Genomic DNA, 27078 nt, shown 5'->3' with positions numbered 1-27078 from the left:
GTACTTACTTTAAATAAAGTCATTTAAGGATGAGAAAAACGTTGGTGCGCTCAAGTGGTTATAATGCCTCCCATTGGTTCCTGTATATGGGACCCAAACATTTAAACGAATGGGAGACGTTATAACCACTTAAGCGCACCAACTCTTTAAGGATTTTGTGTGTGAAGATTTATTGTCTTCTACAATCTTAAACGTGAGTCACTATGCTAACCTAAACATTATAAACCCGACCAAACTCGGCCCGAGAAACTATCTTCGGTAGGGTTAGGTTTCTGAATCCTGGGCTTTCCAATAAAAAAATTCAACCCGACCCAACCTGAGATAATTACTCCGGTAGGGTCGGGTTTTCCATAGGATAGGGTTTTGAAAAACCCGACCCGACCGACCTGAGTAGCAAACATATTTGCTATCTTTATTACTTTTTTTTAATCTTTTTCAATGGTCATATTTGCTATCTTTATCTTCTAACCAGAATTAAATTTTATCTATAATTAAGGGTAAAATCAGTAAAAAAAAATTATTTAAAGAACAGGACATAGTATAGATAAATAAGAAATTTTTTGGGAGATTACTGCACATACTTATTGATGTAGAGGGCTTTTAGTATATTTTGCCAAAAACAATGAAAAAAACGCTAGTCATTTTTCTTCCCTCCTCCTCTTCTTCAAATTCAAAGCATACAACTCCATAGCTTGAGGAAATTAAATATAATTGTGGAAAGCAAACCAAACCACCATTTTTGCTCATACCAGCCAGCTACATACATCACCCCGATGCTCCATCATAGAACCCTAAAAATTGTCGTTTACCATTGACTAAAAGTGTCACAATGTGGTTAGTTCTACATTTAGATGGTTTTAATGCATGGCCCATCCATGGCATAAGGCCTAACAGATAAGTTGTTTGGATTCCTGCTCATATTTTACTATTGACACATGCACATCTATAATATAAGAACCCTTCCTGAACAGACATCCCATTTTTGTAAGATAAGCCAAACCATTGATTTTACCACAAAGCGTAGTTGTATGTGAAAACCCTAGATCATTCAGAAAACAAATGACTGTGTTAGATGATTGGTGACCCATGCAACACAGGTAGAACCCTTAAGTTGTAACAGTCTATTATAAATGGAAGTTTCACAATTTCGCCGTTAAATTCAGTCCGCAGTTTACTTCATGAAGACAGTAATGTTTGTGGAATCAATGCCGGATAGCACAGATATAACTTGGAAAAGATAAATATACATACTATGAGAATTTGTAAAATTTTATGTAAGAAAGGTGATTAGTTACCAGAGAGCATCCAACCCCAAGCCAATTCGCACAGATCACATGGGGATTTCCCATCGTTATCCTTTATACCCCGGTCAGCTTTTCGTTTCACGAGCAACTCGGCAATTTCTTCTCTTTCGCAAACAACTGCATAATGCAGTGGGGTTTGGCCCTCGTTGTCCTGATTTAAAGATATGATAGTTATAAAGTAAGTTCTAAAAGAAATCACGAAACATTACTAGCTAAAATCCCTAAAAAAAGATTTTCACAAAATTTCTGTGGCGCAAAAAGCTGGGCAGGCGAATTAAAGAACTAGTCCAAGTGTCAAGTAAAACCATGAAGAAGAGCACTTAAGCATATCTAAATTAAGAATAAAAATAATAATTAAATAGATGTTTACATTTAATAAAGAAGCAATCAAGTATAACATATATATGATAGAACAAAAGAAAATAGGGAAGAAGATGATAGAAAAAGGGAAAGAATGAGTTAATTCGAGGAAACTCGGCCTCTAATATGCTAACTGTACTACATTTGATTATACCTTGCTCAAAAGCCATACAACATCTACATTATATAGACATTTGGGAAAGCAAAATAAGTAAAAAGAAATCAGCAGAATAGAAAAAAAGGAAATAAGGAAACCCTACTCTAATATGGAAATAACTTAAATAAAGAAGGCAATCTAAATTAGGAAAACTAATTCTAACATTTCCCCCGCCCTTAATTTCAACCTTGTCGTCAAGGTTGATTATCCTCATCATCATCGTCGGATGATCATCAACAACCATTTTTGTCCGCAACGATGACCCTTATGCGCATCACAGTGCCAACATAGACCCTCTTCGGTCCTTGAGTTCCTCTTCCATCAATCGCTTCTCATGCATGTTACGACTCGTGGATTCAATAGGACCTTCTTGAAGAAGATCAGGAGGTCGGCCATTAAAGCCTTCATATGAAGGTCGACTCTTCAGTGAGTCTTTCCTCCTGCAATCGCGCATAACAAATAGCAGTCGTCATCGTGCGAGGACGATACATCTTGACTTCCCGCCTAATGTCGGGATGAAGTCCTGCGACAAACGTCCCAACTAACTGTGGCTCTAACCAGTCTCTGGCTCGGTTTGAGAGTCGTTTGAAGAGACCTTGATACTCCAAGACAGTTGTTGTTTGCTGTATTTTGCTAGCTCGCCATGGAAATCTTCAGGTAAGATGGTCCAAAACAAACTAATAGACCCTCTACGAATTCCTTCCAAGTAGGAATTTCATGACAAGTGCTTGATACCAATCATAACATTGAGTAGCATCTCCCTCGAGATTGATAGAAGCGATTGCGACCATGAGATCCTCCGTTGTCTGATGGAATCGAAAATAACGCTCCGCTCAGGACACCGTGGAAACTCGATTTTAATGCGAGGAAAAATTTGATCCCTATCAACATACATTTTTCCACCTCGATTATCACGTTCATTGACTCGATGAAAACGGAAGTTTGTAGCGCCTAGTTCAGATTGATCCTTGTGCACAATGGTAGATTTTGACATTAGTCAGGTCTCTCTCGGGTGGCCATCGTTAGTGGAGGATTGGGATTCTGCGAGATCAATTCTCTAAACATCTTCATTATATTCTCTTCGAGGGATTGGATTCTCGATTCGATCTTTGCCTCAACGGCTTGGATTCGTGCTTCGATCCGCGCATCCAACTTTGCTTCTAAGGCTAGTTCTTCTGGGGACAATCCATTCTTGTTTCATGTAGCCATGGGATAAGCCTTCAAATCCTTGATACCAGTCTCGTTCTTTTGACGGCGAGTAAGAGGCAACCACCAGTAAACCGCTCTGATACCAACTTGGTAGAACACCGTTCTATTAGAAAAGAAAATAGGGAAGAAGATAGAAAAAGGGAAAGAATGAGTTAATTCGAGGAAACTTGGCCTCCAATATGCTAATTGCGCTAAATTTGATTATTCATTGCTCAAAAGCCATACAACATCTACATTATATAGAAATTAGGGAAAGCAAAACATGGAAACAGAAATCAGCAGAATAGAAAAAAGGAAACAAGGAAACCCTACTCTAATATGGAAATAACTTAAATAAAGAAGACAATCTAAATTAGGAAAACTAATTCTAACAATATACTGTATCATGGCATAAAGTAGAATGATCACAAATAGAAGCCAAGGGTTATGAGATCAGCACAACCACGTTTTGTTATTTGAGCGGTTCTAGCATGTCTTTTCTTTTTTAATTGGACTCTAAGAGCTTTTTGGGAACTGCAATAACCTTTTGACAGCTCTTTAAATACTAAAAGACAAGATCGGTTACCGCATATATCAAAACACGGTTGTGCTGATATCATTTCCTGAAGCCAAAACATGATATGATGGCGATCGAATTCTGGAGTCCACAACTAGCTTAAGTGAAAAGGCAAGGTTCGTTAGCCCTAGAGCTCTTACCAGATGGTGGGCTCCACCCTTATACGGTCAAATTATGACATAAACTTGAACAATCCACACAGTATACCAATTACCTACAATATATGTTCTACACTAGATTTTCCCTCTTAAAACAATATAGATCTTTTAACTTTTCCAGTGTTGAGTTTAAGGCAATGTTAGAGTAGGGGTAATCATTATTATAACATTGACCCTAGAGCTCTTAGCAGATGGTGGGCCCCACCCTCATATAGTCAAATTATGAACTCACCTTGAACAATCCACCAACTACCTACAGTATATAAGTTTTTTTTGTTGTTGAATGATTACGCACAGTATATGTTATACACTAGATTTTCCCTCTTAAAACAATATAGATATTACCATTCAAAAAAAAAAAAAAAAAAAAAACAATATAGATATTTAACTTTTCCAGTGAATGTGTTTAAGGTAGTGTTAGAGAAAATAATTATTATAACATTAGTTGGTGACAGGACATGAGGTTTGCAAGCAAAAACAACATTTTGGTGCTAAAGTAGAAGATTGATGCTATTATGGGAATCACACCTATATCTTAAATGAAAAAATTTGCAAAAGGGTTGTCTCCATTGAGAACTATAGGCTAAATGGAATCAATTGAAATCCATAACCATGTTTTACCTTTTCATTTATTTATTTGAAGAATAGTCGATAAGCCCCAAATTGATGGAGTAAAAAGAGGTAGGGACAGACCGAAAACAACTTGGGTAGAAACAGTGAGGAAAGACTTGATAGCTAGGAACATAACAGGGAACATGGCCTTGGATAGGATAGAATGGAAGAAAATGATCCATGTAGAAGAACCCAACTAGAGCCAAGATTAGAGCCGGATAGATTCCTTTCACATTCTTCATGAAATTTTTTAAAGGATTCATTTAGTCGACCCCCACTAGTTTGGGACAAAGGCTTTGTTGAGCTGAGAGTTGAGTTGAGTTGATAAGCCGAATTTAGAAGTGGTATTAATGTATCCGAGTACTTGTAAGTTGAAAGAGATAATTTCATGAAAAATCATCCTTCATTGGACTCTACAGGCTTGATTGCCTTTGCACTTCTATTTCTTGCAAAATCTTTGCCCCACCCATGGTCCAATGGCCACAATAGAAAAAAAAACAGACTACTACAGATAATGAAGTTTGAGAAAAGAAATGGGGGCAGAAGACATTAACTGTTACCTGAGCATTCACATCTGCATTCTTGCTAATAAGCAGCTCCACCATATTAAGGTGGCCACGATCTACAGCCCAATGCAATGGAGTCCTTCCCTCACTGTCTGTAATTATAACAAGAGCGAGTTAGAAACAACTAGAAATAGATTCCAATTTTCTAAAAATGAGCAAAATCAACTCGGGATGAAAATTGTTGTCCCTTCATGTATATATCTTTCAAAAAGAAAAAAAAATCCATTATTTTATTAAAAGAGAGAAAAGACCAGCAATTTCCCCATGTTTCCTCAGCATTCTTATACTGTAAGGGACCATCATACCAAACAACCATGAGAGTCAGTGTCAGGTAACGCTTTTCATGGGTATATGTAATCCTATAAAATAACCGAACATAACAACAACTGTTTGTCAGCATGTGCTGTGGACGTTATGAAAACCTATGGTCATACAGTTTTTCTAGAATATTTCCTCATCAGATGTATCAGCAATTCAGCCAAGACCTAAATTTCTCATCTTTGCTCTGTGCCTGTTCAGAAATATTGATGTCTTTAATCACTCAAAAAGAAAGAGCATTCTTTTTTTGAAATGTTTCTTGATATTTTATGTATATACGAGTTAATATTTTCTGTAAAATACAACTATTCAAAAAAAAATTCTGCAAAATATGTTTCCATATATAAATACTGTACAGACAATCAATGTGCCAGGTTCTAAGGCATTGCTAACAAAATGATAAAAATCAGAATAAAATGTAAACATAGCAAAGATGCAAATGTCAAAGGGCAGCTGTCGCAGGATTAAACATCACATAAATCACATACAACATGTAGTAATAATAGATGTACATTATTGCCAGTGGTAAGACCCGATCTACACCCCCTCTTTCACAAGATCATCTGCCAAATCATTTGCTGATCTTAGCCACGAGTTTGTATCTCATGCTTGTATGCATTAATATTAGAATAATAATAAAAATATTTTCAATATCATCAAATAATTGTATTAGACTTTCAAAATCCTGTGAATATCTTGTTGTGATGTTTTTTTTGTTGAATAATTTATTTTTACGGTTTTTTTCCCGATATAAACCCTCGGCCAATGGTAAGACCCGATCTACACCCCTCTTATTTTTACCATTTTTTCCGACATTTAATATTTATAAATAATTTTATGTTTACCATTTTTTCCCGATATAAACCCGAAAAAAACAGAAAAAAAAATATATATCCCGAGATTTTCCCTTGCCGAGAGATTCCTGAGAACGTGATTTGCGACATAGTTCAAAACCCTAGATCTACATCCCATTTGAATCCCACCCAAAACTCCAAAACTCATCTCCCCCCTCCCCCCTCTTTCGCGGACTCCACCTCCTTCCCCAAGCCCAAAACCTATATCTTCAATTGACTTCCTTCAAGCTAAATGGGCTCAATTACATATTGTGGGCCCAATCTGTCAAAGTTGCCTTGAATGCATGTGGTAAATTGAAGATTTTAACAGAAGCAAGCCCACCGAAATCAGACTCAAAGTATGATGATTGGCTCCAGGAGAACTAATCAAATTGTGTGACATGGGAAATACTCCATGTATATCAACCGCTTATAATGACATGACAACCTTAAATCTTCAGCATGGGAAGTTTATCGTGGTAAAATTTCTCTCTGGTTTTTAGCCCAGACTACAATTTTGTATGTGGAAAAATCTTGGCAAGTGAAGAACTACCCTTTCTTAGTAGTCTATACTTCATATAGGACTCTTGTCCAAATCATCTTCCTCACTGCTTTGGCTACTACTGTTGGCAACAATGATGGTGGTTGTGGACGTCGTGGTTGAGGTCGTGGCGGTGGTCGACGTGGCAGTAGTTGAAGTCATAGTACTCGCAAGTGTGTACAATGTGAATGACCTAATCACCAAGGTTTGAAATTTCGGTTTCGTTCTCGGCCGAAAACAAAATTTTGATGGAAATTTCGGTATAAATTTTGGTTTCAGTGCCGGCCGAAATCCAAAATTTTGGAAAGAAATTTTGGATTTCGGCCGAAATTTAAAACCATGCTAATCACAACCCGGACAAGTGTTGGGGCAAATTTGCCAAATCAGGTTATGCCTACTGATGATTATGATGTTACTTCTTAGAGTGCTTCTAATAGGATTCCGCTACAGGCTTCCTCTGCATGTGACTCAGTGGGGTGCTCTTACGAGATGAATTCGACACACTGGTTAATTCTAACCAACCTTCTTATGTCTGTCCATCTTCTTCCTCTGCTACCTTGACACATACATGCAGTTCGAAAAGGTACACGGAGCTACACTCAGCATTTCATTTCTTTTGCTTGTCATCTACATGTAAAAGTTTTGTTGCATCTCTTCCTTCTACTATTACATCTCTTACTTGCCAAGAGGCGATGTCTTCTCCCCCCTGAGTATTAACATTTTTTTTGAAAATTATTGAACAAGGAAAAGTTCAGAAGCCAAGCGTAACAGGTATATTTCATTGAACATAGGTCCCATTTGTCCCAGTAATGGGAACAAAAGGATCCCAAAATTACCCTCCCGAGGAAGAGTGACGTGGGCCTTATTGGCTTTACCTTTGTCCGTGGATTAAAGACTAAAGGAGTCCATTCAAAAGTGTCATATCTAAGATGTGAGCATGATGTGGGTCAACTTTTCCTTAAAAATCGGTTTCAATCTAAGTCGGAGTAGAGCTTGGAAAACCGAAAACAAAACTTTGGAAATCCAATGAACTTGAACTGAGAACTTAGAAGACACGAGGGATCCTCAAAAAAGTAAAACCAATAAGGAACAAGCCATGGACATACATAACCAACTAAACAACAGCACTCGTCAATCAACTCGAATCAATACCAGTTCAAGAAATCAAATATCAGGTATTTAATTCCCGCTGCTGTGTGGAGATCTTAAGCATGGCATTCTACACATCAGAATTTGTAGCAACAGTTATGGACCCACCCTTCATTTTTTATATAGATACATATAACTGAACTCGCCTAAATGAATCTCACTGTTCTATGTAGTTTCACACTCCAAAAAAAAAAAAAAACATTCCGGTTTTCACACACTTCTCAAACAAAATATGCCAGTTTTTTTTTTTGGGAAAAATACACTTAGATGCCCTTTGGTTTCTGACACATTCAACTTAACCCCCAATGTTTAAAAAGTTACAAGTAGACCTCCTGTGGTTTCAATTTGTATGAGGTAGGCCCCCTCAGTTGACGGTTCGTCCATAGATTGAAGGGTTAGGATGATCCGATGAAGCTGATTTTTTGGGCACACCCTATCTATGTCAGTGCCCATCAAATGAACACTTTGGATCATCCAAACCAATGTTTTGAAAATCGGAATCGAATCGTAAATCGTAATCGGGGTCAAATCGTATCGGTTTGTAAATCGTAAGATTCATTCAAAAATATTAAAAAAATATGTATAATAAAAAATTATAAATAAATTAAAGAATAAAAATAGCCAATTATTCATTTTTCATCCAAATTCATTAATTCAAACAGAAACTACCATGATAAGCATTCAATATCGTAATACAAATTGTTTGCTGACAAACTTGACACATTCTAATCATCTAATTCTCATCCAAAACCATGAATCTTGGTTAATAATCTTTAAAAAAAGACACATGATCATATCAATTCTCAAAGTCTCAAACATCAAATGAGAAATATCAAACATAAAAGACGGGAATCGATGTTGTCCTTATTATGGTAGTCTCTCACGTCGACTCCCATCTCGATGTGAGTAATGCCCTCAACAAATGTTCTGTGCTCGATCGGTTCGATTCATTCGATGCCCTAATCCTCCTCTGTCTTCTTCCTTCTAATGAGAGGGATTTCAAAGGCTTCTTGTAATGTATAAAGGAAATGAGGTTTTTTGAAAGAAAGACATATTTTCTTTAATACAAAACTTAATTTGGATAAATCGCATAAATCGTATGAATCGTACGATTTACGATCGAATCGTAAGATTCAATAAAAAATCGTAAGATTCATACAAATTAAGATTCATCATGGGATTCAAATCGTTTTGCCTAAGAATCGAAATCGAACCGTAAATCGTAAGATTTTCAAAACAATGATCCAAACAATGTGGGCCCATACCCGAATCCAAACACTACCAAAAACACAGTGGGCCCACATTGTTTGGATGATCCAAAGCATTCATTTGATGGGTCCTGACATAGATAGGGTGTGCCTAAAAAATCAGCTCCATCGGATCATCCTTCAATCTGTGGACGAACCGTCGACTGAGGGGGTCTACCTTACACAAATTGAAACCACAAGGGGTCTACTTGTAACTTTTTAAACATTAGGAGTTAAGTTGAATGTGTCAGAAACCACAGGGGGTCTAAGTGTCTTTTTCCCTTCTTTTTTTTTACAAAATAATGGAATCCGAAAATTATTCATGGATGTAACAATCTTGGATGCATACATTGGTGCCAGGATGGACACCGAATAATGATCTGTGCATCTATGCCTAATTCTACTCTAATTATAAGGCTTTATAAAGCTGCATTCCTTGACAGTGTAAGCCTATAATCATGAAGGTCATTACTAAACATCAACAATCTAATGTGGTAGTAATTCTAGAAGGAAAACTGTAAAAATGTGAATTTAAAAAGAACAATGAAAGCTTTCTAATAGGAGTAATAGACTGAAGGACGGCCTTGGGCGCTCCTATTGGTCTTGTAAACAAAGTGCATTTCTGGTTCCTTAAAAATTATATTTGTCAAAGCCATTTCTGTATTTCCATGTCCCCTTATAAATGCAGTCTCTTGAGATGGACCAATAGGGGTGCCCTTGTAACTGGTTTTTGCAAGGACGCCCTTCAGTCGATCATTCCTCTTCTAATAGAGGATAAAAAAATACAAACATACCACGTAAATTCACCGGAACACTACTTTCTATACATCTCAATAACTCATTGATTTCTCCTTCTCTTGCACTGGCATGTATAGCATCTAGCTTCCTGTGAAAAGACAACAGAGAAATTTGACTAATCATTACCAGGATCTATATCTAAGAAATTAATGTCAATCCTGATTACCAAAGTATTTTCAAACTTTGCTGGCAGAGAAAACTGATGATACTCCACCACATATTAGCACAACTGGCATAGGTTTCCAAAACATTTAATCCAATCGCACAGAATTGGTATCGATGAACAACCACTAGTAGAGATAGATAATAAATTGGATGTTTTACACAACATTTTCCACCCACAATCAAAATATGACACTAGCCGAGTAAAATTGATGGTTTAAAAATGGAATTTATGTGGCCATCTAGTTATCAACCATTTAGCATGATGCAATGCTTAAAATCTTAGGAGTCGAAAAAACCGCCCAAAAGCACCTGAGAAAAGTCAGCCAACCAATACAAACACATTCATAGAAAATGTGAGAAAATGTTAAAAGGAATAGAAGCAGAGGTTTGCTGGACTACAATTATCCCTTAACTTAAAGGGCAAAAACCGCAGTTATACATCAAAAAATAAATGAAACACAAACCTCAATGTGTAACCTGAAGAGTAAGGGATTTTTCCCTTCCCTACTCTTTCTCGTAATGTTTGTGAGACAGTTTATTTAAAATGAGTAGGTAACATCATCCTAAGGGTATAATTGAGAGATTCTACATGTGTTACCTTATCATATTATGAATAAGAAGAGATAAGATTGAGAGCTTAGATGGGCCCCACACAATTTCTCAAGCTTATCCAACCATGGTGCTTCTAGAAACTGGGAAAAAAAAGAAACAGGGAAGAAAGAGAAGCAGCAACAAGAAGGCGGCGAAGAAAGAGAAAGACACAACTCAGCTAAAACCCCTTAACAACCTGCCTTAACTGTTAGTGTTCAGGCTTCGATTCATACTCATCAAGTTCATGCACGCAGAGAACTTGGTAGATTGAAAACTAAGTTTACTCAGCGGAGTTCTGAGCCAAGTAAGCAAGTTTTTGAATATTCAGATGATGAGGACTAAGTGTAAATTTGTCCCCATTACAACAGAGTTGATGAAGCTTTACTTTTTACTAGCACCTAAACTAAATAAGTCAAATGGTTTCTAAAGCATTGATTTCTGCAGAACTTGGAAGATTGAAAACTAAGGGCGTGTTTGGCAACAATTCTGATTCTCCGATTTTGAAGTAGGTAAATAAGGTGGAATAGAATCGCCCAAAGTGACTGTGATTTGCTTTGGGAATTCTGCTCTTTTCGCTGCTCGAAAATCAGGAATCAGAGAAGCGTGCAGAGTGGGGTCAGGTTTGCCAAACGTATTTCTTGGCTACCAGCTGTTGAGCAGAAAAGGAGAAAAAGCACTCAAGCAGAATGATTGATAAAGTCACCCCAAGTCGAAAGCGCTCAAGGGGAGAATGGTTGCCAGACACGCCCTAAGTCAACTCGGAAGAATTCTGAGTCGGGTATGCAAGGTTTTGAATATTTGGATGGTGAGGATTAAGAACTGTAAATTTGTCCCCATTACAACGGAGTTGACGAAACTTTATTTAGTAGCACCTAGACTAACAAGTCAAATCGTTTCTTAAGCACTGGGATTCAGTTCAGGTACAAATAAAGGGCACTTCATGGTAAATAACTTTGCATTCAACCAAAGAACAAAATCTACACAGAAATTAGGTGCTAGTAGTCGTAGATTTGTAGATATGTATGTGTACTATGTACAGAATGGTAAACAGCTACAACTGTAAAGTATTTCTTCCACAAGCTTGCACCTAGTCAATCTCCTCAGATGTTAAAATGTTTTAAATATGTCATACTTGGGATTTTTGTAAATACAGGATGTACTTTAACCTCCCGCTGCGTAATTACTGGAATAAATATGTTTTGTTGCTCGTAGCGATCCATGCAAGAAAAATCGGGTCGTTACACCTAATAACTAAACCTTCTAAATCGTGACAGTCCCGAAATCAAAACTATCTATATTGCATCAAATATCTAAAAGACAACTCAACTCAACTAAGCCATTGTCCCAAACTAGTTGGGGTCGGCTAATGAATCCTTTAGAAAATTTTCATGAAGAAGGTGAAAGGATCTACCTGGCTCAAATTGACTAGGTCTAATTCTGACACTAGTTGGGTTCGTCTACATGGATCATTTTCTTCTATTCAATCCTATCGAGGGTCATGTTCTCTATTATGTTCCTAGCCCTCAAGTCTTTCCTCACAGTTTCCACCCAAGTTGTTTTTGCTCTGTCCCTACTCCTTTTTACTCCATCAACTTGGCACGAGTCACTTCTTCTCACTGGAGTTTCCAAAGGCCTACGTTGGATATGCTCAAACCATTTTAAGCAGTGCTCTCTCATCTTCTCCTCAATCGGTGCCACCCCCACCTTTTTACGGATGTCTTCATTTTTAATTCGATCTAACCTTGTGCAGCCACACATTCATCTAAGCATTCGCATCTCCGCTACACTCATCTTATGCACATGCTACTTCTTGGTGGCTGAACATTATGAGCCGTACAACATGGTCGGCCTCACAACTGTCTTATAAAACTTTCCCTTCAACTTGATAGGTATTTTACGATAGCACAGAACTTCTGAAGCATGCTTCCACTTCAAGTCTTCAACCAACCTGCTCTTATTCTGTGGTTAACATCCTCTTCAATCTCTCCTTCCTTATGTAGGATTGAACCAAGATAGCAAAAGATATCCTTCTTAGGTACCTCATGTTCAGTCAAATATCTAAAAGACAACTGTCCCGAAATAGAAACAAACATTTAGGAACAAATAAACTATCCTAAATTAGACTCTAGGAGCTCCATAACTAAAATAGAAACTAATATAATAAAATTTCTCCATGTGCGCAAAAGGTGGCATGGCATGGCAACCCAAAGTGGAACCCTAAATTATCCACGACAGTTTGAGCAAAGTTATATCTGTCATAAATTGTCAAAAAAGCCCCTTCACCCATGTGGCTTCATTTGCTTGGGTTCAATAAGTCGTGGGAGGCTCATGTAGGCCCCACTTGAGAACATGCTAGAGGGCAACCACCTCTCAAGCTTCTTGCTTCCTTTCCCTGATCCCAATCATTACCACTGTTATTTTCAAATGGCATAGGCAACATATACAAAAAGAAAGTATCACTTCTATGGCATGTTTGCTTTCATACTAATAATACAATGAAAACAATGTGCATATACAATCATCTTTGACACGTAAGAATTCAATACCTGGAAAACACGACATGCAACAATGAACCTTACTGATATAGGTGTAGCAGAAAACCTTACAATTCATTGTCAGACTCTTCCTCATAAACAAAAGTACTGAAAACGGGTCCCATCGGTCCTCCTTTAGCAGCTGAACTAGGTTCATCACTATTTCGATCTTTCTTCTGATGATCAGCATGATAGTAGTGAATACTAAAGAGATCAACTATGAAAATCATGATAAATTTAGTCATAGAAAACAAGAATACCATAGAGCTTACCCTGGTTTTTATGTCAAAAAAATAATAAAAAAATAATAATACCATAGAACCATATGCATATAACTGAGAAGGATGGAAACTCACAGTAGAAGAGCCAGCTGCCCAGGAAGGATAGAGATCACTCACGATCATAATGTAGTTCTGCATAGCTTCCTCTGGAGGCATAGCACCCAATCTCTGCCATGCATTCCTTTCACATGTCACAAAAAAAAAAGTATTTATATCACTAAACCATGCAAGAACTAATAACCAATATAGTGAAAAATATTCAGCCGTTCCAAGCCAGTAGAGAATACAGAGAATCGTAAGTAGCAAGATTGCTGGAATATCTAACAAATAGAAGATTTAGAGAAACAAAAAATGCATATCAAATATATAATACCCTTTTCACGAATTTACAGCAGAACAAAAATCAAGAGTGTAAGAGCTTATTAAAGAATCCAGAGAATTACAAAGCATGCAAGGCAACTATCTCTATAAAGGAACAATCTATTAATAATTGTTCTTGAAAAATCTAAAAGTACATTGGTAACCATAAGACAAACTCACTGCATAAAGAAAAAACTATTAACTATCTCTATAAAGGAACAATCTATTAATAATTGTTCTAAAAAAATCTAAAAGTGCATGTTTAACCATAAGACAAACTCACTGCACAAAGAAAAAACAGAAATATATTCAGCTGGTTTTCTCAATGGAAGGATGTTGGAGTCTGTACACATTGCCAAAGGAGTTCCAACTGAAAACAATGTACAGTTTGTAAGCTTCACCTGTATGAATGCAAATCAAACAAATCATATACCAGGCCAAGAACCTAAGTAAAGTTTCAACACAATTCTAGCAGCAAAAAAAAAAAAAAAGCTATTTCAAGTCATCTGTTTAGGTTGACTTGAAAACATTTGTTTTGGGCTTGATAAATCTGGACTGATGGGACTGGATGGAGTATTATGAACAGATTTAGAACTGGTCTGGAATTTCTCGTGATAAGAAAATTCTGTAGTTTATGACAGATTAAAAAACAAATTAGGTGCAGGGTTGCTTGGAATCGTGGATTAGGTGTTGGATCTGTGGTGGGAAATTTTCAGGTTAAAATAGGTTGATGAAAGCAGGTGGTTTTCTTTCACAAGAAACACAATTTGAAGCCAGAGGATTCAAGAAGTGAAAACAGCAGAGATTGAAGTAAAAAGAAAGTGGTTGTGGGATATTAAAACTCATACTACCACCAAAGCAAATAAAACCTCTTATAACTTGGACTAAAATACCTTTCACTCAAGGCCCTGTGAATAGTGTAATGAATAGTAAAGCAGGCCCTCTTTTATAACTTAAGTGATTTAAGTGACAAAATCAAAATCCTTAATTTGCCCTTATTAGCTTAACCTTATTAAAGCTGTGTTGCACGGATTCTTTGCCCCCCTATGCCGAATCCGTGTCGACACGTCTCCACACGTGAATTGGACATGGATATGGTTTGTGTGCTGCTGCACAGATAGCTTATTTGTGCATGGCTGCACAAACCATGGTGGGGGTCACATTTTTGGGGGATCCAAAGCATTCATTTGGAAGGCACTTCCATGGATAGGGTGTGTACCAAAAATCAGCCCTATAGGATCATCCTAACCCAATCAAAGTTGGAGGGGAAAATGGACAGACAATGTTTCTGCCCATTTTTTCCCTCCACAAATGGCAGGGTTAGCATGATCCTAAAGGGCTGATTTTTGGTACACACCCTATCCATGGAAAGGCCTTCCAAATGAATGCTTTGGATCCCCCAAAAAATGTGCCCCCCCATGGTTTGTGCAGCCATGCACATATATGCTATCTGTGAAGCTGCACACAAACCATTTCCTATATATATATAATTTTAATTTTTAAAATTTTCTTTTATTTAAAAATTACCGAATCCTCCTTTTTGGGGTTTGCCGAATCCGACACCTTGAATCCGTGTCGGATTCCAACACGCGAATCCGAATCCATGCAACATAGTATTAAAGACTCAACCCTGTGAATAAGATATAAGAGAAACACCCTAACAGTCGTGATGGCCACCACCATTCGAGTTGACTACTTAATTCTAGTGAAGGATGGTCCTCATTCATTTACATCCTCCATCATTCACCCCTGCTTGGAAAAGACTTGACTCCGCCGAATATAGAGATTACGGTTGACATGCTAGAAGTCTTCGGTAGATATCCCCACTTGCGAGGAGGGAATTGTTGTCCTTTACACCTGACAAGATACTCCAACTGAGAAAGACAAGCTTTAAGTAAAAGTTGGCTCATTTGTCTATGTAACATCATCAGATTCATCTTTCTCATTCTTGACTGTGTTGTAGGAATTTAGAAGTTGCCCTTTCAATTCCACAGACAATATTTATAGGTAAACTCAATCCATGTGCTGTGAATGAAACAAATTGGCTTTTTAGAACTCTTATGTTCCTGTTTTTGCAGCCTCGCTCCTTTATCAGCAATGCTATGGTTTCCTTAAATTGAAGTTGCGTATTTTGTAGATTACAGTGATGCATTCTCTTTGGTTAAGGATTCTTCCATATCAATCCTCATGCTCTACTCCACCTGTAGATGCCAAGTAGGTTCTTCAGCTTGCTTATACAATTTTATCTTGGCAATTTGAAGAGCACTAGTTTCCCCTACCGCTATTTGAAGTTTGTGTAGCTCTCTTCCTAGTAATCGCTCCTTCCCGAGTACTCTGAGTAGTAATGGTTGCCTTCTTTATCCGCAAATAGTATAGGCGAGCGAAGCAATGTCGGAACTAACTTTGGATAACGATCACAGCTTTTGTCTGTAACTTAGTTAATCTATTTACGGTTGATCATCCCACGCAAACAAGACTGAATAGTAGTAGTTGAAGAAAGCAAATTTTTGTAAGCTTTCTTTGCAACATACATCTTAATGCGAATCTAGGGTTGGTTGGTTGATTTTGGGAATACGCACCATAAATTCTCATAGTAGAATAAACAGCAAGCAGTATGCCAAAGAAATCAGATATGCAACTAAGATGGAATAATGATGTACTAGTTTGTCCACAATGCGAAAAAATATAAAATAAATTCCCTAACTATATGGCCAAAAGAAATCTAGGAGAGGTGATGGAATAAGCGTAGGGATACGTGTAGGGTACCAGACAAGAAAGAAATATAGATTGAGATATGAGGAGGATGTGTAAATCTTAGTCAAGATAAGGAAGATGAAGGAAAGAAGAATTAATATCAAGATCTGAGAGATCGAGATCAAGATCAAGAAACAAGAAACGATCAAGATCTTGAAAACTTCAAGGAATGAAAATCAATGTGAAGAAAAGATAAGGGGAAAAGAGGGGAAACAGTTTATAAAGCCAAAACGGTCTATAAAGCCAACTGGGAAGGATGAAAAGAGGGAAAAGAGGAAACGATTTATAAACCCAACCGAAAAGGGGGAATAAACAAGATGGAAAAGTGGAAGATTGTAGAAGAGGAGAAAGAAGAGAAGAGAAAGAAAAGGAGAGAGAAGGGCTTGCCTTGACACAAGAGAGACTTTTTCTCACATCTTTTACAAGATTTCTAAAGCAACTTTCTGGGACTTCCTACTTTGGGGCTGTTATAAGGAGGGCTAAGGGGTATTTTGTATATTTTTCTAAGAAAACTAATTCGGCGCTTAATATAAATAATAAATCCGCGGTTAGTATCAATAGTAAGTCTGCGATTACAATAAATAGTAAGTTCACAACTACTATAAATAGTAAGTCCGTATTTTTTTAATGGGTGATGTGTGGGTTAAGGCTTAATTGATGGTATGCCTTGAGAAAAGCGGTGGGTCGTTGAGGAAAAAGATTATGGTGGACCATAGGTGATGTGGACCAAGGTTGCCAGAGCGGGAATCGAAGGCTCCTGGAATTATCGGAAGCGGGAATCGTAAAGTCGCCGGAAAGTCACTAGGGAGTCGCCGGGGAATCGCCAAGGAATTGTTGGGGAAACGCCGGAGAGTTGGGCATCACCAAGGAATATTTGGGGAATCGTCGGAAAATCCCGTTTCACATAACATTAAACCGTGGTTCCCAAAAGTAGGAATCGAGTTTCAGGGGAATCATAAACCACGATTCCCAAAGTGGGAATCGGGTTACCGTCGAATCCGAACCGGGATTCCCAGTTTTTCGGGATTCGAGAAGATTCCCGTTTCGGATTCGAGAACCTGGGAATCGAGGTTCCCCACTCCCAGGGAAGAATCATGCTTCCTTGATGTGGGCATCAACCACATCTGGGCTAAATAAAATACTAGTAACCCAAATAAAATAGTAGTAAAAAAATAACATGTCTAATTGTTCAATAGGAGAAAAATAAATCTAACGGATGCTAAGATGCCTGAAACACATCAGTTCCCCCCATGTGGAAAGAACCCAACTCCGTCGAGTAAAAGTCGGTCATATGCTAAAAAGCATTCTTAGCTGTACTACATCCATCAATGAACAACTGATCAGTGAACGCCTTGACCAACGAACAAGGTATCTCCAATGAAATCCATGGTGCATATCCGTCATATGAACGTCCATGTGGTAAAACTCCAAAAGCTAAGAAGTGACGATGGTAAAGCGTGTATGACGAGAATCCATTCGCAAACCGATCACATCGTAGGAACATGGTCAATAGAAACCCCATGTTGTAGAAGTGATCTCCGTTGCAATGTTTCTAACACCTAACGGTGTACCACCTTGATGTAGTGGACAACAGCGTCGACCTCGGCACTGGACTTCTTAGGATAGAATAAAAGAGTGTGATCTAGGATGTTAGGAAAGATGTCAGGAAGGGGATGATCACGAATCGACTCGAAGGAATGAGGAATGTAATTTGGGACCTATGGCGTTATTAGAAATTTTATTGAACACCTTAAGGGCGCTAGATGAAATTACCTAAAGCGTATAAATAAGGGAGACTCTAACTGGACTTTAATCGAATACTTGGAGAGCTGAAAATGAAGGAACCCTGTAAAGGATCTGAGCTCACCAATTAATGCGAGTATAGGTTTGGTTGGTTGATTTATGGGAATATGCACCATACAATCTCATAGTAGAATAAACAGCAAGTAGTATGCTAAAGAAATCAAATATGCAACTAAGATGGAATAATGATGAACTAGCCTGCCCACAATGCGAAAAAGATATAAAATAAATTCCCTAACTATGGCCAAAAGAAATCTACGAGGGGTAATAGAATAAGGGTAGGGATATGTGTAGCGTATAGGGTAGCCTCCCACACAAGAAAGAAATATAGATAGAGATATGAGAAGGATGTGTTGATCTTAGCCAAGATAAGGAAGATGAAGGAAAGAAGAATCAAGATCAAGATCCGAGAGATCAAGATCAAGAAACAAGAAACGATCAAGATCTTGAAAACTTCAAGGAATGAAGATTAAGGTGAAGAAAAGATAAGGGGAAAAGGATAAACACTTTACATGGTTTTAAATTCCCACCAAAACCGACACGAAATGACTAAAATGTTTCCATTTCCATCCCCACCGAAACCGAAATGAACGAAATGCATAAACCAAAATTGATTCAGGTTTCCATTTCCCTTATGCTTAGAATTGCCATACGAAAAACCTAGGCCCAGGTACCAAATTGATTCGGGACCAAAAGGAATGAAACTAGATATTGTACCTCTAACACCACTTGATGCGGTACTAGGTATGTAAGGCAATCTAGGTATGCTGATTTTTTATCACATATGAGGGAAGTAAGGTAATAGGTTAAGCTTTTGGACTATTGGATGGATATATTGTAAGGGAATAAAGGAGACACATCGGTAGCCGATAGGAAATAGGTTGGATGAATAATAGGGTGAATAAGAGGACTGTAATAACAGATCTAGACTGTTTGTATTACGTGCAGATTTAGAAATGGACTGGATTTTCAGGTGATATGAAAATTCAGTAGTTTATGACAGATTAAAAAGGTGGTTTATAAGATTGCTGTGAGGCCAGCCATGTTGTACGGCTCAGAATGTTGGGCCACCAAGAAGCAACATGTGCATAAGATGAGTGTAGCGGAGATGCGAATGCTTAGATGGATGTGCGGCTACACAAGGTTAGATAGAATTAAAAATGAAGACATTCGTAAAAAGGTGGGGGTGGCACCAATTGGGGAGAAGATGAGAGAGCACCGCTTAAGATGGTTTGGACACATCCAACATAGGCCTTTGGATGCTCCAGTGAGAAGAGGCGACTCGTGCCAAGTTGATGGAGTAAAAAGTGGTAGGGGCATTTTTTAGATATGAATAAAAATTGATGTTTCCTTGCGTTCATGAGGTGCGATGCATTTTTTGAAGTATGGTGCTTCATATTAGATCAGTTTTCAATCCATAAACTCCTCTTCACTTTCTTTCTTTTCTCTTCTCCTCTTCCTTTCTTCTAGTCTCTCTTTGTTTTTTCCTTCTTTCCCTCTTTTCTTCTTCACCCTTCCCGGCATGGTTTTAAATTTCCACCGAAACCAAAAAGATCGAAATGCATAAACCAAAATCATCGGTGTAATAGTGGTATACTTTATTAGTATATTTTTTTGAATGGTATACTTTATTAGTATATATTAAATAATTATATTTATATGAATTGTATGCAAATTGTGGTCCATATATTATGTATAAATATATGAATTTCATGTGAAATTTGGTATATACTAAATTATTAAACACATGTGGTTGTGCATGTCACTAGGCGTTCGATGGTTTTAAACTATTATGGATGGTTGTCTTACTTAATGAAACTCATCGCTCAATATAGAAGCTTTAAATTTGTCAACCCATAGTGGGTTTGAGGAGAAAGAATACAAGGAGAAGAGGAGAGAAATGAATCATAAAACAAATTACATCATTCCCCTTTTTGGTGTACGCTCCTAATCCTACGACTTATACACACATTAACATATAAACACTCCCTACTTGTATACGCAACACACACACACACACACACACAGACACACATCACAACTTGTATATACCATATACAAACTGTGTGCACAATCCTACTTTCCACAGACGAGCATTGTGCATCTAAATACCCATGCCACCCCTTCCCTATTCGCTTTCTCTCTTCTTTCATTTTATTTTTGTACTATGCCTTTGTTATTCTTAACAAAATAACATTACTAATCAGAACAAAACAAACAAATTAAAACCGACCCAATAGCAAGTAACCCATGCCATACTAGCTGTGCAAATGTGAATCAAACATCAAAACGATCGAATAAGAAGTCAGACCATAAGAAGCTTTAAAATTTGAAATCTCTTTTACCATTCAAAAAAGAAGAAGAAGAAGTCAGAGACATACCACTTGGCACGAGCCGAAATCTTGAGTGCAGAGGGCTGGGGAATACTACAAGGACCCTCAGTAACGATCTTATAAAGCCCGTAAAGCTGTAACTGTAAATCATTAGAAACTTTCTGCGACAAACGATCAGCAGCAGACGCAGCCACAAAAGCAGTGGCCGCACTAAATTCCTCATCAAGTTCAGTACTCTCAACCCCTTCCCAATCATCCTCATCTTCTCCCAAAAGACTCTCATTCATTGAGTTATTAGAAACTCCTTGTGATTCCTCACTAGCCCTAATTTCGCCAAACTCCGAAACAATAGGGTTGGGTTCAATTATCTCTTCTATATTTGACAATTCTTCTGGACTAGTTTCAACTGGGTCCATAGATAAATCATCTGAGTGGACAATTCTAAGGTTCTCATCTCTAAATGTTATTACCATGGATATGAGCTTTGCAACTAGGAAGGAGAATATGAGACCTATGAATATAGACTGAGCATGCTCTTGCCAGTCCCCCATGGCAATAGGGTTCATAGAAAAAAAAATGAAATATAGACCAAAAACCCTATAAATTTGCTTAGAGATTTTGTGGGAAGTAATAGAAACCCAACAAAAAAAATATTAGAAAGATGAATCAGTAAGCACTACAGAGAAATGTAACAAAGAGCTTATAAATTGGTAAAAAAATGAAAAAAGAAGACCTAGAGAGAGAGAGAGTAGAATAGTTTCAGAGATCAAACAAAAGTTACAAAATCCTTATAATATCAATTCAATAATCAAAAACCCTAGAAAACCTGGCAGAACTGTAACCAAAATGAAACCCTAAAAAAAGTAACCAATTGAAATCGATCAGAAGCGATTGAAAAACGCTCAAAACTTAGAGAGACGAATCATAAGGGCTATAAGATGCAAAAGTAAGAAGAAATAGTTGAAATTTGAGCAACACTTAGAATCAATTGAGAAGTAGTAGAAAATTGGGGGAACATATGAACCCTAGAAATTGGCAGAGAGAGTAGGTGGCGCCAAAAGAGGCTCACAGGATGAATAGCTGGCCATTAATCCTAGGGTAATGATAAATTCGCACCCGCTGTAGGATAATTCCCACCACTTTAAAACGTTAAAAAGCGTTAAAGTCTGCACGCCAATTCATGTTACAAGGGTGCGAATTATCCTAAGGAGCTGCGAATTTATCATCAATTGACGTTACAGTGGTGCGAATTATTCTACAGGGGGTGAATTTATCATGGTGGTAATCCTATCTACTCTATTAAAAGGGCAAAAAGCTATTTTCGGAGCCAGCTGACGCTATTAGGTCCAAATTCCTCGCAGGGCACAAAAAAAAGTATATGCTACACGCAGGCCCTTGTTTTAATAATCGCACTCTTTGCTTTTTTTTTTCTTTTCACGAGATGGGTTGGCAAAATGACATCCGATGAAAACAAAAAATGATTATGATCTATTGCATACGTGGCATACTTGCTTGATGAGTGGGCCCGGGTCTGATGCAAAATAACCTCGTCTCTTGTTAAAGAAAATGACATGATCCGATCTATAATCTGCTCGTGATTGTGCCCTGCTAATCGTTTAAGATTATGAAAACCGATTATGAGTGCTAAACCAATAGTTCGACTCAAATTTAAACGTAACTTCGAGTCTAATAATCAGTTTGGAACTCGCAATCGGTTGCCATAATCTTAAACGAAATGGAGATGGTTGATGCCGTAATCTACATACCCAAGCTTCGAGGAACCGTTAGTGCTGAGCTCCACTGTTGAAGTTGACGAGGGCCCAGAGAGAAACTCGTTTGGAGAGCCCAGAGTTTGGACTCCAGGAGGAACCCTCCAACGCTCAACTCAGAACACCGTCAACAGTTTGAATCTAATTAAAGCCATGAAAAGCAAAGGAACTGACGCAGGTGCATCCCTCCAAATCGCACCGATCGACGATCAAGATCATCAAATCCCTGATCGACCACCTATATCCCTTAGAGCGGAAGATATTAGACGGCGACCGGATCGACAGCCCATGTTGATCCTCATTGATTAGTAGTTTTAAACGAGTCCTTCTTTTTTTTGGGGAATTGCCAGCGTCCATCGTAAAAGTCATTTCGCGGCTGGTCTGTCATGCGACAGACCAGCCACCTCGTGAATGGAGACAAAAGCTGTTGTCTCCATTCACGAGGTGGCGGGTCTAACATGCGACAGACTAGCCACAAAATGCCTTTTTATGTTTGCTTAATTAACATTTTTCTTTATTTTGGTCATCCAAGTAGAGAGATAATTTAGGGAGTTGGAGTTTTATTAGGAGCCTTCTTTATTTTAGCTCATCATAGCAAAGTTTTAGTTTTAGTACAACTAAGAAAGTGGATTTCATATCTTTTAGAATTTGATTCAGAGAAATTTTAGGAGTTTTTTCTAGAAAGTCCAACGTTGGTGTAATTTTAGTAGTTATAGGAGATAGACTGCACGAATTTCTTTAAGAGAAATTTTAGGAATTAGACAGTTTTTAGGACAAAGCCTTAGTTGAGTTGAGTTGAGTTGTAGAGTTTTTATGAGATTTTATGTTGGACAAAAATTAATGTTGGAGTTGGAAGTTTTTTCCCTTTATTTTAGGATTCTAGGATTTGGGCAATGGAATTCCTATAAAAGGCCATGCATTGCAAACTAGAGGAAGTCTAAACTAAAGGCGCCCTTTTATAAATAAGGTGAAAGGATGCCTTCATTGGTTGAAAATTGTCAAAGGGCATTTATAGTAGAACTGAAAATGTGACAGTCAAAGGTATTAAATGTAGATTGATAACTTTCAACCAATAGGGGAGCCCTTTCACCTTATTTATGCAAAGGAGTCCTTCAATTTAGACTACCTCTATAAACTATCACAAGCTTTTGATTATGAAATATATTCTGTTTTAGATAGAAATTTCTATCAATTTGGCGCTCGAAATTGTCTATGTCCCGCCGGAGAAAAGCCAAGCCACCTGCTGATAATTTTAGGAGATTTCACTAAACTTGAATGCTTTACAAAGAGAATTAATGGGGCTTATATAGAGCACTTACATGATGAACATAGAAAGTAAATCAAGATAATTGTGGAAGGAAATAATCCTAATCAAATCTACTTTCTAATCTCTCTTGCTTTCCCCTTCTAATCTACTTGCCTAATTTATTTAGTTGCTTCATCTAGCCAACTTACCCAATCCACCTCCAAGATGATCCAACGGTGAGATCCTAACTCAATCTAACCGTTGGATCCCACAAATTCTAACATGCCCCCTCAAACGTATATAGATTGAAAATCGATATACGTTTGACAACAACAACAAAAATTCCCCAATACAATAGAATTCCCCAAATTACAAATGTAATCAAAATCAACCGATTTGATGCACACTTCCAAAAGTCGATGATGAAGATCCTTTGATGAAGATGGATGTTGTTGCCAATAATCATTGATGATGGTTACTGAATAAGATGCCGCTTGTTGATGTGTTGCGAAAAGCCTCGGTGGGCTGAATCGAACTCAAGCCTCGATGGGCGAGTTATTATGGGCCGGTTTTGGAATACCGAACCTCATAAAAGTGGGCCACTATGGACCAAAGCCTTGATTGGCAAAAAGAAGCCTCGATGGGCAAGACATCATGGACCAATTCTCATGGAATGAGACATCATGAGTCGATCCTCATGGAATTTGAAACACTCTCAGGCACGAACCTCAAAGAATCGATGCCCCTCAACTGAGTAGAGCGATCAATTTTAGGCACGCACCTTAAGAAAGGCACCTCAACTGAAATAAAATTTGTGAGAAAAGGAGAATGAGATGAGTGACAACAAAAGGCTCACAACAATTATCAATGGCAGTACGAACATCATAAGAATTAAGACAATGCGACGATTTTTTTTTTTTAAGGAGTGTTGATATCAAATTCGGGGGGTCTTTCACAAAGGATGATGCAAAAGGAATATTTGCAAGAAAATTGGCACTAGAAATGGAAAAGGGTGCCATTATCAATGACTAGATGTGAAATCCTTCTTAAGACAACTGGATGGGTGCTGTTTTGCTAGAGGTAAAGGAAAATGTGTTATTCCGATACATAGGAAGGGAGATATTTTGCCTAAGCCAAAAGAGGTGGATGTCATGAGCAATAATGGAGTGCTATTTGTCTTAAAGATGGAAGGGAGGGCACATCGAGTAAAATGGCAGTAAACTTTCTGTTTTGGAATTCAAACCTCATTTACATCCATATTGAATGGGAGATTAAACATTTATGAACCATCAACTTCCATCTTGTATTGTAGCCATCGTGAGTGCATCCACCCAGCAACTTGACTTCCATATGTTCATACGAGAAGAGGAAACATTTATGAACCATCAACTTCCATCTTGTATTGTAGCCATCGTGAGTGCATCCACCCAGCAGCTTGACTTCCATATGTTCATACGAGAAGAAGAATTTTTCAAAATCCAATCGGGGCATTGAAAAGTAAAGGCAGCATGGAAATGCCATTGGAGTGGACTGTGGACGCCAATGCCTTGGCTCACTGATTGGTATTCGGGGTCTGTATGGAGGTAGGATAGATAGTGGTAGTGGGTGCTAGATGAAACAAAGTGGGAAAGAAGAAAAAAACAAGATACCTATTGATTGAAACGGGCCGGGCGGACGGCGCACCGCCGTCCGCCGGAGGAAAATAATCCTAGTGTTGTGCTTAGGGCGTAGGATCGTTCTGCTTTGATACCATGATAATTTTAGGAGATTTCACTAAACTTGAATGCTTTACAAAGAATTAATGGTGCTTTTATAGAGCACTTACATGATGAACATAGAAAGTAAATCAAGATAATCGTGGAAGGAAATAATCATAATCAAATCTACTTTCTAATCTCTCTTGCTTTCCCCTTCTAATCTACTTGCCTAATTTATTTAGTTGCGTCATCTAGCCAACTTACCCAATCCACCTCCAAGATGATCCAACGGTGAGATCCTAACTCAATCTAACCGTTGGATCCCACAAATTCTAACACCTGCTACTTGCTTTACGTTGCCGCAAGATTAGCCTCGATTTGAAGGTTCTTTGGAATCTTCTTCAAGTTTCCATTATCTCCAATCCGCCCTGCGTTATTTGGTACCATAGCTAAGGGATTAGAGGATTCCATCTGCTTTGTAATCTTGGGTTGGAAAATTAATAGCCGTCACCATGTCTCCATCACAAGCTATTAAAAAGGATCAAATCGCTAAGTTGTTGAAGATCATGAATCACTTTTGGTCTTACAATACACTCTGAGAATATCTAGAATGGACACTTTTCCAAGAAAGATTTCCAGTATTTTAGAAAGTCCTAGAAAAGACATTAACATTCAACACGATGTTCTCACCAAACTTCTTAGCTCTTCTTAATTTCAACGCCTACTTGACAAGATGACGGTATCTCAACGACCATTTCACCTGCAAGGGTGTGTTAAGGATAGGATTGAGTCACCGAATTCATAGCAATCGAGAAGATCATGTATATCTTCTTATACACTATTGCCTAACTCATAGAAATTGATTAGGAGATTACGAATATCTCATAAACGTTCTTCTTTCCTTCTTGGCACAACAAACTCAAATCCTTTTGAGTGTTACTACGAAGACCTATATTACGCCCAATGAAGGAGCCCACCAATTATTACACTCCACCTGTCATGGGAAACCAGCTAAACAAAGCCTCGGTTACTGACTTTTCCATTTTTAATATTTATTGTAACTAGAAAATCCTAAATAACTTTTCCATCCTAAATTGATGCCTATTTTCTCTCCACCAATTTTTTTTCCACAATCATACCTATCACGCTTCTTTTCTCTCTTTCCTCCCTCTCTACAACTCTTTACCATCTCTCTACGATAACTTCGTGCTCTCTCTCTCTTTTTTTTCTTTTCTTCTTCTCTCTCGCTCTCCATCTGTCCCCCTCTTTCTCTTAATTCTCTCATCTCTCTACGATTTCTTCTCTCTTTTATTTATTTTTATTTTTCCTCTCTCTCTCTCTCTCTTCTCTCTTGTTTCTCACGTCTCTCTTCATGGCTACTTATTGTTCTCTTTTGTTTTTTATCTTTACTTCTCTCTCTCTTATGATATTCATCTCTTTATTCTTTGTCATCTTTCTCAGGTTTTTTACTCTCTTTTACCATTTTTTGTCTTTTTTTTCTTTCTCTATCTCGTACGCCGATAAGTTTTCTTAAATAAAATAGGCCTAAGCTAAGAAAAACGCACATAAATACTTTATAGTGACCATTGATGATCTTATGGAGGTGAAAGATCAAGTCGATAATATTGAAAAGATGCACAATTTTTCTTTCCCTTCTTGTAAGCTTAATTTTGTAATTATAAAATATGCATTATGTAACATATTTGTTTATATGTTTTATAGTCTCCTACTACATCA

General features: G+C 37.8%; 1 protein-coding gene across 1 annotated transcript; it reads right to left on the bottom strand.

The window, feature by feature from the left end:
* Nucleotides 1-1100: 1100 nt before the first annotated feature.
* On the bottom strand, nucleotides 1101-21847 carry LOC143858886 (acyl-CoA-binding domain-containing protein 1-like). The gene is made up of 6 exons (XM_077369574.1): nucleotides 20678-21847; nucleotides 13455-13560; nucleotides 13171-13274; nucleotides 9805-9896; nucleotides 4917-5014; nucleotides 1101-1455 (listed from the first exon to the last, which is right to left on the bottom strand). Exons 1-6 carry the CDS (start codon nucleotides 21193-21195, stop codon nucleotides 1288-1290), a joined length of 1086 nt encoding a protein of 361 aa, XP_077225689.1. The 5' UTR covers nucleotides 21196-21847; the 3' UTR covers nucleotides 1101-1287.
* Nucleotides 21848-27078: the final 5231 nt, after the last annotated feature.

Source organism: Tasmannia lanceolata, unplaced genomic scaffold (genome assembly GCF_043159265.1).
Source record: "Tasmannia lanceolata isolate RefF3 unplaced genomic scaffold, GAP_Taslan_0.1 ptg000029l, whole genome shotgun sequence".
Lineage (NCBI taxonomy): Eukaryota > Viridiplantae > Streptophyta > Magnoliopsida > Canellales > Winteraceae > Tasmannia > Tasmannia lanceolata.
This window is presented reverse-complemented; position numbering and strand designations above follow the sequence as displayed.

What these genes read in the sequence shown, in the direction of transcription:
- LOC143858886 (XM_077369574.1), bottom strand. Translation starts at nt 21,195, where the DNA reads ATGAACCCTATTGCCATGGGGGACTGGCAAGAGCATGCTCAGTCTATA. An exon ending in TGTTCCGGTGAATTTACGTG is followed by an intron (nt 5,015 to 9,804) that starts GTATGTTTGTAT and finishes TTATAATTACAG; the next exon opens with ACAGTGAGGGAAGGACTCCA. An exon ending in ATGCAGATGTGAATGCTCAG is followed by an intron (nt 1,456 to 4,916) that starts GTAACAGTTAAT and finishes TCTTTAAATCAG; the next exon opens with GACAACGAGGGCCAAACCCC.